Source organism: Microcaecilia unicolor, chromosome 13, assembly GCF_901765095.1.
Source record: "Microcaecilia unicolor chromosome 13, aMicUni1.1, whole genome shotgun sequence".
Lineage (NCBI taxonomy): Eukaryota > Metazoa > Chordata > Amphibia > Gymnophiona > Siphonopidae > Microcaecilia > Microcaecilia unicolor.
The window spans coordinates 24,171,133-24,186,518 of record NC_044043.1 but is presented as its reverse complement, the minus strand read 5'-3'; the positions used below and the strand labels follow the sequence as shown (position 1 = coordinate 24,186,518).

Here is a 15,386-nt window from a genome sequence, read left to right as displayed (position 1 = left end):
GGGAGAGTGGGCGGTAGTTGGAGGAACAGGTAGGGTCAAGTGATGGTTTTTTGAGGAGAGGTGTGACTACGGCGTGCTTGAAGGTGTCAGGGACAGCTGCAGTGGAGAGAGAGAGGTTGAGGATATGACAGATGGAGAGGGTGACAGTATGAGAGATGGTGTTAAGTAAGTTGGTGGGGATGGGATCAGAGGAACAAGTGGTGCATTTCGAGGAGGAAAGAAGGCAGGTGGTTTCCTCCTCGGTGATATCAGGAAAGGAGGAGAAAGAGGCCTGGGTTGGTTGGTTGAGGGAGAGGGTTGAAGGGTGAAGAGGAAGAGGTGGCTTGGTAGTGAACTCAAGGTTGATCTTTTGCACCTTGTTGCGGAAGTAGTCAGCCAGTGATTGAGGTGAGGGGGGGGGGGGGTGGGGGCGGAGGTCACTCTGAGGAGGGAGTTAAGGGTGGCGAAGAGACGACTAGGGTTGGCGCGGAGAATTGGTCACATGGGTGTAATAGTCCTGTTTGGCAAGGAAAAGGGAGGATTGGAAGGAGGATAGCATGAATTTGTAATGAAGGAATCTGAATGGGTACGAGATTTCCTCCACAGGCGTTCAGGCAGATCGGGCGCAGGAGCGAAGGTAACGGATGCAAGGGGTCAGCCAGGGCTGGGGATTACTACGCCTTGTGGGACGGCGAGATGGATGGTGCAAGGGTGTCCCAGAGCAGCATTGTAAGCGGAGACAGGCCTTGTCGACAGATTCGGAGGACATGATGGAAGGGATGATTAGAGATAATAGAGGATAATGTGGGAGGGTCGACAGCCTGGAGATGTCCTGGAAGTAGTGGTTAGTGTTGTGCGGGACTGCGGGGGAGGGTGATGAAGTGATGAAGGTGATCAGGTGATAGGTCAAGAGAGGAAGAGCTGAAGCACAGAAATTGGAGGGGTGAGCAGGTAGAGGAGAGGACGAGGTCAAGACAATGGCCAGATTGGGTGAGTGGGGTGGTGGAGTTCAGTTGGAGGTTGAAGGAGCAGGTTAGAGTGAGGAACTGAGAATGCGTACGAGTCGGATGGGCTATCAGTGTGTATGTTAAAGTCTCAAAGAATGAGGGATGGGGATGAGGGCTCAAGAAAACGGAGAGCCAGGCATCGAAGTCGGTAAGGAAGCGTAGAAAGGGACTTAATCAGGGGGGAGCGGTAATGAACTGCAACTGAGTGGCAGCGGGTAGAATAGACGGATGGAGTGAACTTCAAAGGATGAGAAGCAGTGAGATTGCGGTAGGAGGAGAGATTGAAAACTGCAGGAGGGTGAAAGTAGTAACCCGACGCCACCACCAGCGGGGGAGAATGGAGAAAAGATAGCCTCCATGGCATAGGGCCGCGACTGAGGCAGAGTCGTCAGGGGTGAGCCAGATTTCAGTTAGGGTGAGGAGTTGGAGAGAATGGGAGATGAAGAGGTCATGGGGTAAAAGGAGAGTTTGTTGCAGACAGATCGGGCATTCCATAGGGCGCACGAGAAGGGGAGGGAAGAGGGGGAGAGGAGGGGAATGGAAATGAGGTTGGAGACATTCCGGAGTGGTCTGCATAGATTAGGATGATGATTGGTGTGGGGGACCTGGATTGGGATTGATGTCCCCTGCAGATAGTAGGAGAAGGATAAGAGAATACGAAAAAGGGTAGGGAGGTAGGGCGACGACAGCGGGATGTGCATAGGAGGAATGGAGATGGGTCAACCAGCAGGAAGGAAATGTTGAAGGTTGAGGGCACAGACGTATAAGTCTGCCCAGCATTTTCCCTGCCTCCCAACCACCAGCCCCGGCACAGACCGTACAAGTCTGCCCAGCACTATCCCCGTCTCCCAACCACCAGCCCCGCCAACCCATCTCGGCTAAGCTCCTGAGGATCCATTCCTTCTGACAGGATTCCTTTATGTTTATCCACGCATGTTTGAATTCCGTTACCGTTTTTCATTTCACCACTACCTCCCACGGGAGGGCATTCCACGCATCCACCACTCTCTCCATGAAGAGATACTTCCTGACATTTTTCTTCAGTCTGCCCCCTTCAATCTCATTTCATGTTCTCTGGTGTGGTATTGTGTGTCTGAGAGTCCTAGGCTAGTATTCTGCCTAGCCTTCCTTGTGTATTCTAGACCCTGTGTGTATCCTGTTGATATCCAGTTCCTGCCCTGTAAGTCCTGCCGGCCGCCTGCACCAGGGGCTCAACTCCTGGGGAACGGCACTCAAGTGCAGGTGAAGTCTAGCTGTTCCTGCTCTACCTGTTCCAGCTTGTTTGCCTCAGCTGCAACTCCAGTCCGGGGTTCCAGTCCTGTTCTGCCTTGTTCTCTAGTTTGGGGGTGGTTTTGCCTGCCACTGTCGCTCCACAGCAGTGGTCCAAGGGCTCACAAACCCATTGTTTCCGTGAGAAACCTGACGTGCGATTACCGATCAGAGGTTTCCATGTGGAAAAGCCGAACCCGTAAGGACCTGTTGACGCACTTGAGATCTAAGACTGGTTGCCAGAGCCACCCTTTTTTGGCACCACAAAATACATGGAATATCGGCCGCACCCTCTTTCTGCTGGGGGTACAGGCTGGACAGCACCCAGCCGTTGTAGGTTGAGGAGGGTGTGTTGATTGGCCCGCTCCTTGGCGGGACATTTGCAATGAGATTCCAGAAAAGAGTCTACTATCGGACGAGCCAATTCTAACTTTAGCCATCCTCGATAACCTCACATTCGTCGGATGTTACCCTGGTCCACTCCACCAAGAACAGGGAGAGTCTGCCCCCAATAACAGCTGGTATATAGAACAAAGGGCTGCGGCTGGTTTTGTTACCGGAGAGGAAGGCCCGCCTGCTCACCATCGAAAGGGCTGATTGTCTCTGAGAAGACCTTGCTCTCTGAAAAGAGGCCCCGCGGACCTGGACGGTAACTGCAGTGTATCCCTAAACTTAAGGTCTGGGTCCCCCCGTCGTACAAACTTGGACCTGTCCTCCCGAGGCGCTGGCCCTTAAGAGTCGCCGAGGTCATTCACAATCTGTTCTAAGTCTGTCCCAAACAAAAGCTTTTCCCCTAAAGGAAGCTTGTTAAACATGACTAGAGCCACGTCTGCAGACCAACCACAACCACAAGGAGCCACGTGTGGTGACCGCTAGGGAAACCTCCTTCACCAAAGCCCTCAAAAGATCATAAAGAAGATTCGCAAGGAAGGCTAAACTGGACTTCAAGGCCGGCAAAACAGCCATGAGATCTTCCAGCGAGGAGGCTTTCTGTACCCACGATAAACATGCCCGCACCGCATAGGAGCCACAAACTGAGGCCTGCAGGGAAAGGGCCGCTACTTCAAGGACAGTTTCAAGCAAGTCTCCAACTTACGATCCTGAGGGTCCTTGAGCACCATGCCACCCTCCACCGGGAGAGTGGTTTTCTTAGTGACCACTGTGATGAAGGAATCCACCATAGCGACCTTCAGCAAGTCTGTCAGGAGCAGGTAGCGCGTAAAGACACGACATAGCTCTAAGCAACCTTAAGCCCACTGTCTGGCGTATCCCACTGCACCGAAATAACTACTATTTAACATTTCTAAAGCGCTACCAGGGTTACGCAGCGCTGTACAATCTAACAAAGAAGGACAGTCCCTGCTAAAAGGAGCTTACAATCTAAAGGACAAAAAAGTGCAGTCAATCAAATTGGGGGCAGTCTAGATTTCCTGGATAGAGGTACAATGGTTAGGTGCAGAAAGCGACATTGAAGAGGTGGGCTTTGAGCAAGGATTTGAAGATGGGCAGGGAGGGGGCTTGGCGAATGGGCTCAGGGAGTTTATTCCAAGCACAGGGTGAGGTGAGGCAGAAAGGGCGGAGCCTGGACTTGACGGTTGTGGAGAAGGGTACTGAGAGGAGGGATTTGTCCTGTGAGCGGAGGTTACGGGTAGGAGCGTAAGGGGAGATTAGAGAGGTAATGAGGGGCTGCAGATTGAGTGCATTTGTAGGTTAGTAGGAGAAGCTTGAACTGTATGCGGTATCTCTGGGCAAGTCACTTAACCCTCCATTGCCTGCCGCATTGAGCCTGCCACGAGTGGGAAAAAGTGTGGGGTACAAATGTAACAAAAATAAAATAAAAAAATATCTGATCGGAAGCCAGTGAATTGACTTGAGGAGAGGGGTAATATGAGCATATCGGTCTAGGCGGAAGATAAGACGGGCAGCAGAGTTCTGAACGGATTAAAGGGGGGATAGATGGTTAAGTGGGAGGCCAGTGAGGAGTAGGTTGCAGTAGTCAAGGCGAGAGGTGATGAGAGTTCGGGTGGTGTGCTTGGAGAGGAAGGGCGAATTTTGCTGATGTTATAGAGAAAGAAGCGACAGGTCTTGGCTGTCTGCTGGATATGGGCAGAGAAGGAGAGGGATGAGTCGAAGATGACTCCGAGGTTGCGGGCAGATGAGACGGGGAGGATGAGGGTGTTGTCGACTGAAATAGAGAGTGGAGGGAGAGGAGAAGTGGGTGTGGGTGGAAAGACAATGAGCTCGGTCTTGGCCATGTTCAGTTTCAGGTGGCGGTTGGACATCCAGGCAGCAATGTCGGATAAGCAGGCTGATACTTTGGCCTGGGTTTCCGCAGTGATTTCTGGTGTGGAGAGGTAAAGCTGGGTGTCGTCAGCATAAAGATGGTATTGGAAACCATGAGATGAGATCAGCGAGCCCAGGGAAGAGGTGTAGATTGAAAAAAGAAGGGGTCCAAGGACAGATCCCTGAGGAACTCCAACAGAGAATGGGATGGGGGTGGAGGAAGATCCATGAGAATGTACTCTGGATCTGCAACTTGTCGTTAAAGTCGTCTGTAGTTCAGCATTTAAAAAAAACGCTGACGGCAGGGGGGCGGAGCAAGATGGCGGCAGCAACACCACTCCGCGAATGAACCTCTGGATAATGCTGTGTTAACCTTCACCTCTTCGTAGATTTTTTCTTCTTTAAAGATTTACCTTATCTCTTTTCTAATGATGCCGCATACCAAGAGGAAGGGGGTTTTGAGAACCGGAGCCCAACCGGTTCGAACTTCGACTCCAACACAGCTTTCTATCCAAGGTTTTCTCGCGAGAACCCCTGTTATGACGCCGGGAAGCCCTGCTGAGCTCACTACCCGAGGAGAGGTTGAACTCCAGGGGCAGGACGTTTCATTGTCCCCCCCGGCGCGCCCACCCCCACCGCAACCGGCTGAGGTCGATGAGGGTGAAGTAGCCCCTAACCGCGGTGATCGGAGAGGAGAGCTACTACTGGGCCCCCACTTCGACGCTGCAGCTGAGGCCTTTTCAATAGAAAAGGCTGAGAGTCAGATGGCACAGAGACCAGGAAAATCTTCAGTCTCCCTCGCCGGCGGTGACTCTTGAGGCGATATGGGAGACACTACAGACGGTGATAGGAATCAACTAGCAAGATTGAACCGTTACTGGGTAATGTAAAAGAATTAACTATTGCATTTACTTCTATGAAAGAAGAGGTAACTGAAAAGATCCAAAATTTGTCAGCTGAAACATCTAAATTGAAAGAAACCTCAGTTAAATTAATACAAGATAACATGCTGATACATAAAAAGTTGGAACATTTCGAAAATTATAACAGGAGGCTAAATCTACGACTTTTGAATTTTCCACGGACTTCTATATACTCTCCACTAGAAATTTTTAAAAGATATTTGGTGGAAAATTTAAAATTTACCTTAGAAAATGTGCCTCCAGTGAATAAAATTTATTATCTTCCTACAAGGAAATCAATACAATTGTTGGAACAACCGGATTTAAATGTATCAGAATTATTGGAAACATCCTTGAATGATATAACTGAACGGCAAACTCTGTTGGTCTCATTTATATTTCCCCAAGACTTAGAACTTGTTAGGAAATGGCTTTGAAGAACTTGCAAACCCCATTTCATGGGGGGAAAATCTGGGTATTCCCAGATGTCACCAAACAAACTCAAAGTAGAAGGAAAGACTTCTTAGCACTTCGTGCTGAAACTTTGTCTTTAGGAGCCTCATTTCATTTGAACTATCCTTGCAAATGCAATATAAAATATTTAGGGGTAAAATATGTTTTCTTTGAACCCGAACATTTAAAACAATTTATTTCTCAGAAAAAATTATTATAATGCTTCTTGACCTTAAAACCGTTATGTTTCGCCTTAAAGACAAGGATGTTGGGAATGTAATTAAAAATTTGGGGGTTTGTAATTAAAATTATAACCTGCTATTGCTTTATTTCAATCTTGAGTTATATTAACTAAATATCTTTCTCCTAAGTTAACGGCTTTTAGCCCCTCAAACTTGGTGGTCTAATACAAGTTATGTAATATTTTCCTGATTTATTTTGCTTTAATTTTGTAGTTTCCTAACTGTGTTACCTATTCAAGTAGTAAATGCTTGTAAAATTGTAAAAATGATAAATAAAGAATTTAAAAAAAAGAGAATGTACTCTGAAGGTACGGTGGGAAAGATAAGAGGAGAAGGACAGAGCCCTGGAACCCAAATGATAGTGCAGCAAGAAGTAAATTATGATTGACAGTGTCAAAAGCGGCTGATAGGTCAAGGAGGATGAGGATGGAGTAGTGACATTTGGATTTGGCAAGGAACAGCTCATTACAGACTTTAGTGAGTGCCGTTTCTGTCGAGGGCGAAAACCGGATTGAAGCGGATCAAGGATGGCATGAGAGGAGAGAAAATCAAGGCAGCGGCTGTGAACAGCGCATTCAAGTATCTTGGAGAGGAAGGGTAGGAGGGAGATGGGGCGGTAGTTGGAAGGACAGGTAGGGTCTAGTGATGGTTTTTTGAGAAGTGGTGTGACTACAACATGCTTGAAGGTGTCAGGGACAGTTGCAGTGGAGAGAGAGAGGTTGAGGATATGACAGCTGAAGGGGGGGGGGGGGGGGGTGACAGTAGGAGAGATGGTGTTTAGTAAGTTGGTGGGGATGGGATCAGAGAACAGGTGGTGCATTTTGAGGAGGAAAGAAGGTGGGAAATAAGGATCTTCATGGCCTCATGCACATGAAAAGAACGAGGTGGGCATTTGGTGCCAGACATAATAGAGGGCACCGTACCTGTTCCCCCTGACGATTCAGGAGGTAAATGGCCAAAACCTCAAAGCCCTAACAATCAGGGAGGGAAGCTCTTCCCTGCAAAAAAGGCGGACAACCATCAGATCATCCCCCTCCTCAGAGGGCAGGGTGACCTCATCTGCCAAATCCAAAGATTCTAAGGGAGAGCCCCGAAACAAAACCGGGCCATCTGTGTCAGCTCCTCGGGATCCAAAATCTCCACCCGGGGACATTTTGGCAGGAAAGACTGAGAGACTGCAGCAACCAAAGTTTGCTGAGGAAGAGACGGGGCTGCCTGAAGAGAAGCTCCTGACTTCTTCAAAAGAAAAGGCATTATGCATTAATAAAACAAAATCCAGGAAAAAGGAACTGCAAGGGACTCCCCTGCTCCCTGTACATCGCTTCCCTCCATCGGAGCCTGTGCCATAGAAGCGCGCTGCTCCTCTTAACAACCGCCATTTGCGGAGCGGGTCGCACCCGACAGGAAAAAATGGCACCCACCAACCGGCACTGCACTAACTGCCCTGAGGAAACCGCCGAAACTATCCCCTGCGCTTCCGACTCACCGGACCCTGAGGGGAACCCCCCATCGCGCTGAACACCCACTGTGGGCTGATGGCAGCAGGACTCACACTCCCACGATGCTGCTCTCCGGCCCCCACACCGGGAGCAGCGCTTAGCTGCCTCAGAAGGCACTCACATGCACCATAAACGCCTGCCCCAAAACTGACTCGGCAGAACGTTGTTTTTTTTTTGTTACATTTGTACCCCGCGCTTTCCCACTCATGGCATGGCTCAATGCGGCCTTACATGGGGCAATGGAGGGTTAAGTGACTTGCCCAGAGTCACAAGGAGCTGCCTGTGCCTGAAGTGCGAATTGAACTCAGTTCCCCAGGACCAAAGTCCACCACCCTAACCACTAGGCCACTCCTCCACTAATTCCTCCGTATGATTAAGCAAAAGCAAAGTATCTTACTTTTTTTTTTTTTACTCAGGAGAGAAAGGAAACACCCGATCAGGCCAACAGCCCCGGGTAACGGAGGAAAGGTAGGGGGAGACCGGGAGGGATCTGGGCACCACCAGGTGTACACCACAGGCGGCGAACAGCCACTCAACCCCTGTCTGTACTAACTAGGGCCCAAAGGACACCCAGTAGCCAGATCAAACCAGAGCTGCACAAGAGATGTCCTCCACCTGCTAGATAGAGAGAATACTGAGGTTCAGGCCTGGCCTGCACAGGTCCACATATAACAAACCTTGGGAGGTTCTCTCTATCTCCACCTGCTGGTAGAGGGATACAGCCCACAAGTCTCTGGATTGATCTGTGAGATGGCCATGGTATGTAAAAATAATTCTGGAGTGTAACAGTCCTATTCAATGTGGATGCACCAAAAGAGGGAGGCAACAGAAGCAGATGGGCAATTCTTGCTACTGCAATACAAATTAATTTACAAATAAACAAGGTGAAAGATCATAGAAAGCTTGTACTCAAAAGATATTTCTCCCTTACAATTCAGGGTGCAATGATGTAATGAATCTGCAGTAAAGAACTTTAAGAAAACAGTTTTACAGAAAGACTTTCTATCTACAATTTTTGGTACATCAAAGGAATCCTAAAAGCAGGATCTGAAATCATACGCTTACACAAAAAATGCGAGTCAAACTAGGAACATGCCATTTCCAAAGCCTGCAAGATTTAGAGGATTTTATCAAGGACAGATACTTCTCCATACTTATTCAGGCCACATATTCCTAAAAACCTAATTCCTTCCAAGCTTAATGTGGTACCTTTTGAGGAAGGTATAACACATCTACAATCAACAAAGTTTAAAAAAATGGCTTGTGTTGCAGATTTTTTTTCCATCAACAGCTATCAGGAAAGCTAAAATGTTTTTAAAAATCTAGCCTCATTCTTAGTGTCAAAGTGGAAGAAAAGGAAAACATACCTCTGATGCTGATGGTCCCCAGAATGACCATAACTTCCAGAATCTATTTAAAAGGAAAAAAAAAAACACACACCTTAGAAACAAAAAGTATAGAATATTTCACCAAAAAGCTGTGTTTCATCAAAAACCATTGGAAAAGGACAGTGTAAGGTAATCAGATGCAACATGTGCAATAGATATCCCAAAGTTTGCTAACTGCAGATTGAATTTTAATCATATAAATGGTTTATTACTTGCATGAATTAAGCAGCAAAGCTAAACTGAGCATTCCCCCTTCCCCAAAACCAAACCTTAAGAAAACAAAACAAGTCAAAAAAGAACTCCAAAACTGACAAGACTTTAAACAAAAAAACCCCCACAAAACCTTTTCTTCTGCCTACTAAAAAATGTTGGCTAGTACAAATAGAAAATCCCCCCCCCCCCCCCCCACCCCTTGGTCCTAAACCCAGGCTAGTAGCCATGGTAAAACTATGTTTCTTACCTGATAGTTTTCTTTCCATTAGTCCCTACAGATCAATCCGGAGACTGGTGGGTTATGTCCCTCTGCCAGCAGGTGGAGATAGAAAGAACTTCTGAGGCTCACTATATGTGGTCCTGTGTAGCCACCCAAACCTCAGTATTGTCGATACCAAAGCCATGTGGACTTTCAACGCCCAACTATAGTTATTCTCCTGTCTTTAAACAATTTAAACAAACCCTGCAACCGCAAAAGCAGGAGGAACTCATGCAGCTCACAGTAATTAAAGAGACTCGCTCCAACCCTTGTCGAACAACAATGAACCATCTGAAACATCAACTGCAAACCTGAACTAGAAACCAAACAAAATAAGCAGAAAATTCCAGGGAGGGCCTCTGGATTGATCTGTCGGGACTAATGGAGAGAAAATTATCAGGTATGAAACATAATTTTATCTTCCATAGCGTCCCACAGATCAATCCAGAAACTGGTGGGATGTACCCAAGCAGTTCTTAAGTACATAAGTAATGCCACAATGGGAAAAGACCAAGGATCCATCGAGCCCAGCATCCTGTCCACGACAGCAGCCAATCCAGGCCAAGGGCACCTGGCAAGCTTCCCAAACGTACAAACATTCTATACATGTTATTCCTGGAATAGTGGATTTTTCCCAAGTCCATCTAGTAGCGGTTTATGGACTTGTCCTTTAGGAAACCATCTAACCCCTTTTTAAACTCTTCCAAGCTAACCGCCTTCACCACATTCTCCGGCAATGAATTCCAGAGTTTAATTACGCGTTGGGTGAAATAATTAAACTCTGGAATTTGTTGGGCAGGACCCAGAGATCCCAGTTTGCAGAACCGAAGCACCAAAGCAGTGTCACCTCTTGCTACTACGTCCAATCGATAGTGCTTTGAAAAGGTATGAACCGACGACCAAGTCGCCGATCTACAAATCTCCTCTAAGGACACCAACCTCGACTCAGCCATAGAAGTTGCTTGCACTCTAGTGGAATGAGCTCATAGCTGTGCAGGCGGATCCTTCCCCGAAGCGATGTACGCTGAAGCAGCTTCCTTCAACCAGTATGCCACCTTAGCCTTAGAAGCTTGCTACCTCATTTTATGACCCGCAAAAAGCACAAATAGCTGATCTGAACAACGGAAGTCATTCGTAAACTCCAAATATCTGATATCAACGCTGGGAGATGGACCAAGGCCCCATCATTTGGCACGAGCCCCCGTGGCCGGTCTTGAGGAAGCTCCACTTGAGCGGCGTTCCCCACGAAAAGGCTGCTGCTTTTGAGGAAAATGCGGCTTCGCAAAAGAAACTGCTCTGCCTGGGCAATAACGCCGTGCATCCCTAAACCGGGCCCGCGAGGAACCGACTTCGGTTTATCCTCGGGTAAACAACAGTCCTTAGAATCACCCAGATCTTTAACAATCTTGTCCAAGACCGCACCAAACAGCAGCTTTCCCCTGAATGGCAAACGAGCAAGACAAGACTTAGAAGCCGTATCTGCAGACCAGTGACGAAACCACAACCAGCGGCGAGCCGCAACTGAAAGGGAGATCTCCTTTGCTGATGCCCGAAGAATGTCATACAACAAATCTGCCAAATAAGCAAGGCCTGCCTCTACAGAAGGCAAGGCTGCCACCAGTTCCTCGGAAAAGGCCACCTTCTGAACCCAGGAAAGGCATGCCCTGGCCGCACAGGACCCGCAGTCCAACGCCTGCAAGCATAACGCCGCTACCTCAAACATCTTCAAAGAAGATTCTAATTTTCTGTCCTGTAGATCCTTCAGTGCTGTACCGGTCTTCTTAGTGACCGGCATAATCAACAAATCAACCATGGGTAGGCGCAAGGATTCCCGCTCTCCTTCCGGAAGCAGACAGAGGCGCGCCATGGCTATCACCACAAACAAACCTGCCTCTGGCGTATCCCATGCTGCAATTAGCAGCTTCATTGCCTCGTGAATATGGAAGGTTCTAGGCGGACGCTTAGTCCCTGACATAATCGAGGGGGCAGCTGTAGAGGAGACCGCTGTCCAGAACCGAGATATTCAAAATCTCCATAGCTCTGACAATCAGATTAGGCAATTCCTCCTGGCGGAACAGCAGTGTCGCCGTGGGATCATATCCCCCCTCTGCTGGTAACGCATCCTCTTCCAGAGACTCGGACCAGGTTAGTTGCGAAACTTCTGACAACTGACTGTCATCTACATCTGAGCATACCAATACCAAATCAATACCCAGCGAATTGACGCGTGGGCGCTTAGCCAGAGAGGGAGGGGTAGTAGCAAACTCCTCCAGAGAGGCCCCTCTAAGGAGCCCCCCCCTTCCAGACCTCTTAAGCAGAAACGCTTTGTGCAACAAGAGCAGAAATTCTGGGGGAAAAGGCGCTCCAGCCCCTTCCCAGTCACTGACCCCCATCATAGAACCCTCAGAAGGAAACGGAACCTGGTGCTGAGCCACTGCAGCTGAAGTCAATGTCTTTCTCTCTCTCAATCTCACACACTGTCTCTCACACACTCTATGTCTCACACTGTATCACATTCTCTCTCTATGTGTCACACCGTCACTCACACACTCTCTTGGTCTCATACACTCAGTCTCACAGAGAGTCTGTCTCACACACACTGTATCTGTGTGAAACACACTCTCTCTCTCACACTGTCTCACATACGCACTTGCACACACTCTCATTCTCACACACACCAAGACTCACTCTCTCTCAACACACACACACTCGCATTCACTCTCTCATACACACAGTCACTCACATACACTCTCTCAAACATACACACTCTGAGGAAAACTTTGCTAGCACCCGTTTCATTTGTGTCAGAAACGGGCCTTTTTTTACTAGTTAACTAATAAAAGCATAAAATATCATCCACAGGTAGACCACAGACTTTCCTCTACTCCACAGTAGAGAATGACACGGGGACAGGGACCCGCAGTAACTGCGGGGATGGGAACGGGGACAGAGCCCACAGGGACTGAACCCATGAGACTGTGTCCCTGTGTTACTTTCTAGCTTGAAGCCTGTTAATGAACTGGACTGTTATATTTGTTTGATTGATGCAGATGACGATACTTTCATTTTTGGAAAAACAAGCTGGCCACAGCTAGCAAAATTTGCCTAGGGGATCCTGTACATCCTGCTACCAGCATATCTTCTAAGAAGACATCTTCTATTGCAGGAGGGCCTGTGGAAAACAGGAGAGCTACACTGATTACAAAATCGTAACAGTGCATCTTAGGGCATATTTCTCAACTCTAGGGCATACAGAACAGGTTGTATTTTGTATCCCTGGACATTTTAACAGGGTGGATTAGAATTTCTTGGGGTAGTAGAAGTCAGCTATTGTTGGGGTTGGTGGGAGGGTATATTGTACAGCTGCTCATTGTTATTCTTTTCCATTTGTAATTTATACACAGTTGCACAGAATATTGTTCATTGGAGTGGCCTAGTGGTTAGGGTGGTGGACTTTGGTCCTGGGGAACTGAGTTCTATTCCCACTTCAAGCACAGACAGCTCCTTGTGACTCTGGGCAAGTCACTTAACCCTCCATTGCCCCATGTAAGCCGCATTGAGCCTGCCAAAAAGATTTACATATAAAATCATAAGTGTCCGAGGCTTCTGCAAATGAGAATAGAGCCCAGGGGGACGGAGACAGAACCAACAGGGTGGGGGCAAATTTTATCCATGTGTCATTTTCAACCAGAGCTATCACTTAAGTTGCCAATTCCACGATTTTACTGCAGAATTGGGTGGTTTCCAGCAACCCAACATTTTTTTTTTAAGTCATGGGTAGTTGGGCAGTTTTTACCAGTGCGGTGGCAGGTTGGGTAGTTTTCCCCCAGTCACTCTGCTCACCCTTCTATTGGTCCAAAGGCCGTGGGAGGTAAGATCCAGGCTTGTTTAAACGCCTGCAGCACCCGCTGCTCACCATCTTTTGTGGACTGACTGGACTGGAGAACTCAATAGATCCCACGAAGCGTCAAATGTAAACAAAAAGGTGGGAATATGAGCCAGGCAATCCAATAACTGGACCCAAAATGTCGTTTTAAACAACATTTTGGGAAATTAATAAATATTGTTTTGTTTAATGGCTCCTTTTTCTGACCCCTGGACCCCTTTTTGGGTCCTGGACTGGAGAAGTAACATATAGCAGTTGCTTAACTAGTTTGTGTTGCAGACCTTTCCAGTTCCACTTAAATTACTGACTCTCACTAAATCGATTAAATAAGATACACATATAACTACTTCAAATTCCACTCAAACTTAATGTGCTAGTAGAAACATTAAGATTTATAGCAAGAGAGTACAAACAAAAAAAAAGTTTTGCATTTCTCTTAGAGCTTAGTCCGCTACTACTGAGCCCATACGCCAAGCCCCCTCCCTGCCCTCTTCATTGCTGCGTTCGGCACCTAATTCTTACCCTTCAGTAAATCCAGACTGCCCCAATTTGACCGTTCACTTGTCTACTAGATTGTAAGCTCCTTGAGCAGGGACTATCCCTCTATGTAAATTGTACAGCGCTGCGTAACCCTAGTAGCGCTTTAGAAATGTTAAGTAGTAATAGTACTAGGGGCAAAGGAGGAGAGCTCCTACTCGACTGACTGTACATTTGTCCTTTAGATTATCAACAGAAATCAAACAAAATAAAACATGGAAAAGAAAATAAGATGATACCTTTTTTATGTTTTATTTATCTTTTCCATGTTTTAATTTGTTTGATTTCTATTGATAACCTTGAGTGGACTAACACCACACTCCTGTCCTTTAGATTGTAAGCTCTTTGTGCAGGGACTGTCCTTCTATGTTGAATTGTACAGCGCTGCGTAACCCTAGTAGCGCTCTAGAAATGTTAAATAGTAGTACCAAGCAAAATACTGGGGTGGGGGGAGGAAATGTCAAACACCGTACTGGGAAGCAACTGATTTCGCTTCAGTCCGAATTATAAACTAATTTCCAAGTGTACAAGTACAGGCGACAATCCTCTTCTCCGAGGCCTCCCAAAACTTCCCGCCTCTCCACCAGGCAATATGGCGGCCAAAGCCGCACTTGCACCTGCGTCACACAGCGCGCGCCGCCGCCAGCCCGTGGGAGGAGGTCAAGAGCAAGGCAGTGAGGCCTCCTCCTCACAGGGGACCCGGCGCTTTCCCTTCCCGCTGACCCTGGCGCGCCACTACTTACCAGAGGACATGGCGGCGGTTCCCAGCTACTGCGTAATCAAGCAACTGGATTCACAAACAGCAACACGCCGTCCCTAGTTCAGTTCACTTCACCCTACCAAAGCCCAAGACGACGACTACTAACTTGAAACCGGAAGTGAACAAACTTCCCAACTGCGGGACCAACCAAAGAGGAACTGAAGTGACGTCAGAACGCTGAAACCAATTACGTCAACACAGCTTTCATCCCCGGGCGGCGTTCACGTTCACTCAAAACAAAGCTTGCAAAGCTGCTGCATACTAGTGCTACTACTATTAAACATTTCTATAGCGCTACTAGACTTACGAAGCGCTGTACAAATTAACATGAAAAGACAGTCCCTGCTCAACAGAGCTTACAATCTAAATTGGACAGACGAACAGACAGCTAGGGGTGGGGAAATTGCAGTGGTAGGGGTGATAAGTAAGAGAGTCATGGTTAGGAGTCGAAAGCAGTAGCAAAGAGGTGGGCTCTAAGCCTAGACTTGAAGACAGCCAGAAACTGAGCCTGATGTACTGGCTCAGGGAGTCTATTCCAGGCATAGGGAGCAGCGAGATAGAAGGAACGGAGCCGGGAGTTAGCAGTGGGGGAGAAGGGGGTCGACAGGAGACATTTACCTTGTTCTTTATTGTTACTTGGTACTATTTTTATTTCATCTCACTCATATTTTCAAACATGCCAGCTTCTGCAGCCTACGGATGTGCACAG

General features: G+C 47.7%; 1 protein-coding gene across 2 annotated transcripts in view; it reads right to left on the bottom strand.

The window, feature by feature from the left end:
- TAF15 (TATA-box binding protein associated factor 15) overlaps positions 1-14,808 on the bottom strand; it is a 329,472-nt gene extending 314,664 nt beyond the window's left edge. For both annotated transcript variants that reach the window (XM_030185658.1, XM_030185659.1), the window contains exons 1-2: positions 14,661-14,808; positions 9,002-9,044 (exon numbers count right to left, since the gene is read on the bottom strand). In XM_030185658.1, coding sequence (XP_030041518.1) covers positions 9,002-9,044; positions 14,661-14,670 — 53 coding nt within the window. In that variant the 5' untranslated portion in view covers positions 14,671-14,808. The remainder of the gene's footprint in view (positions 1-9,001; positions 9,045-14,660) is intronic.
- Between the last annotated feature and the right edge of the window lie 578 nt (positions 14,809-15,386).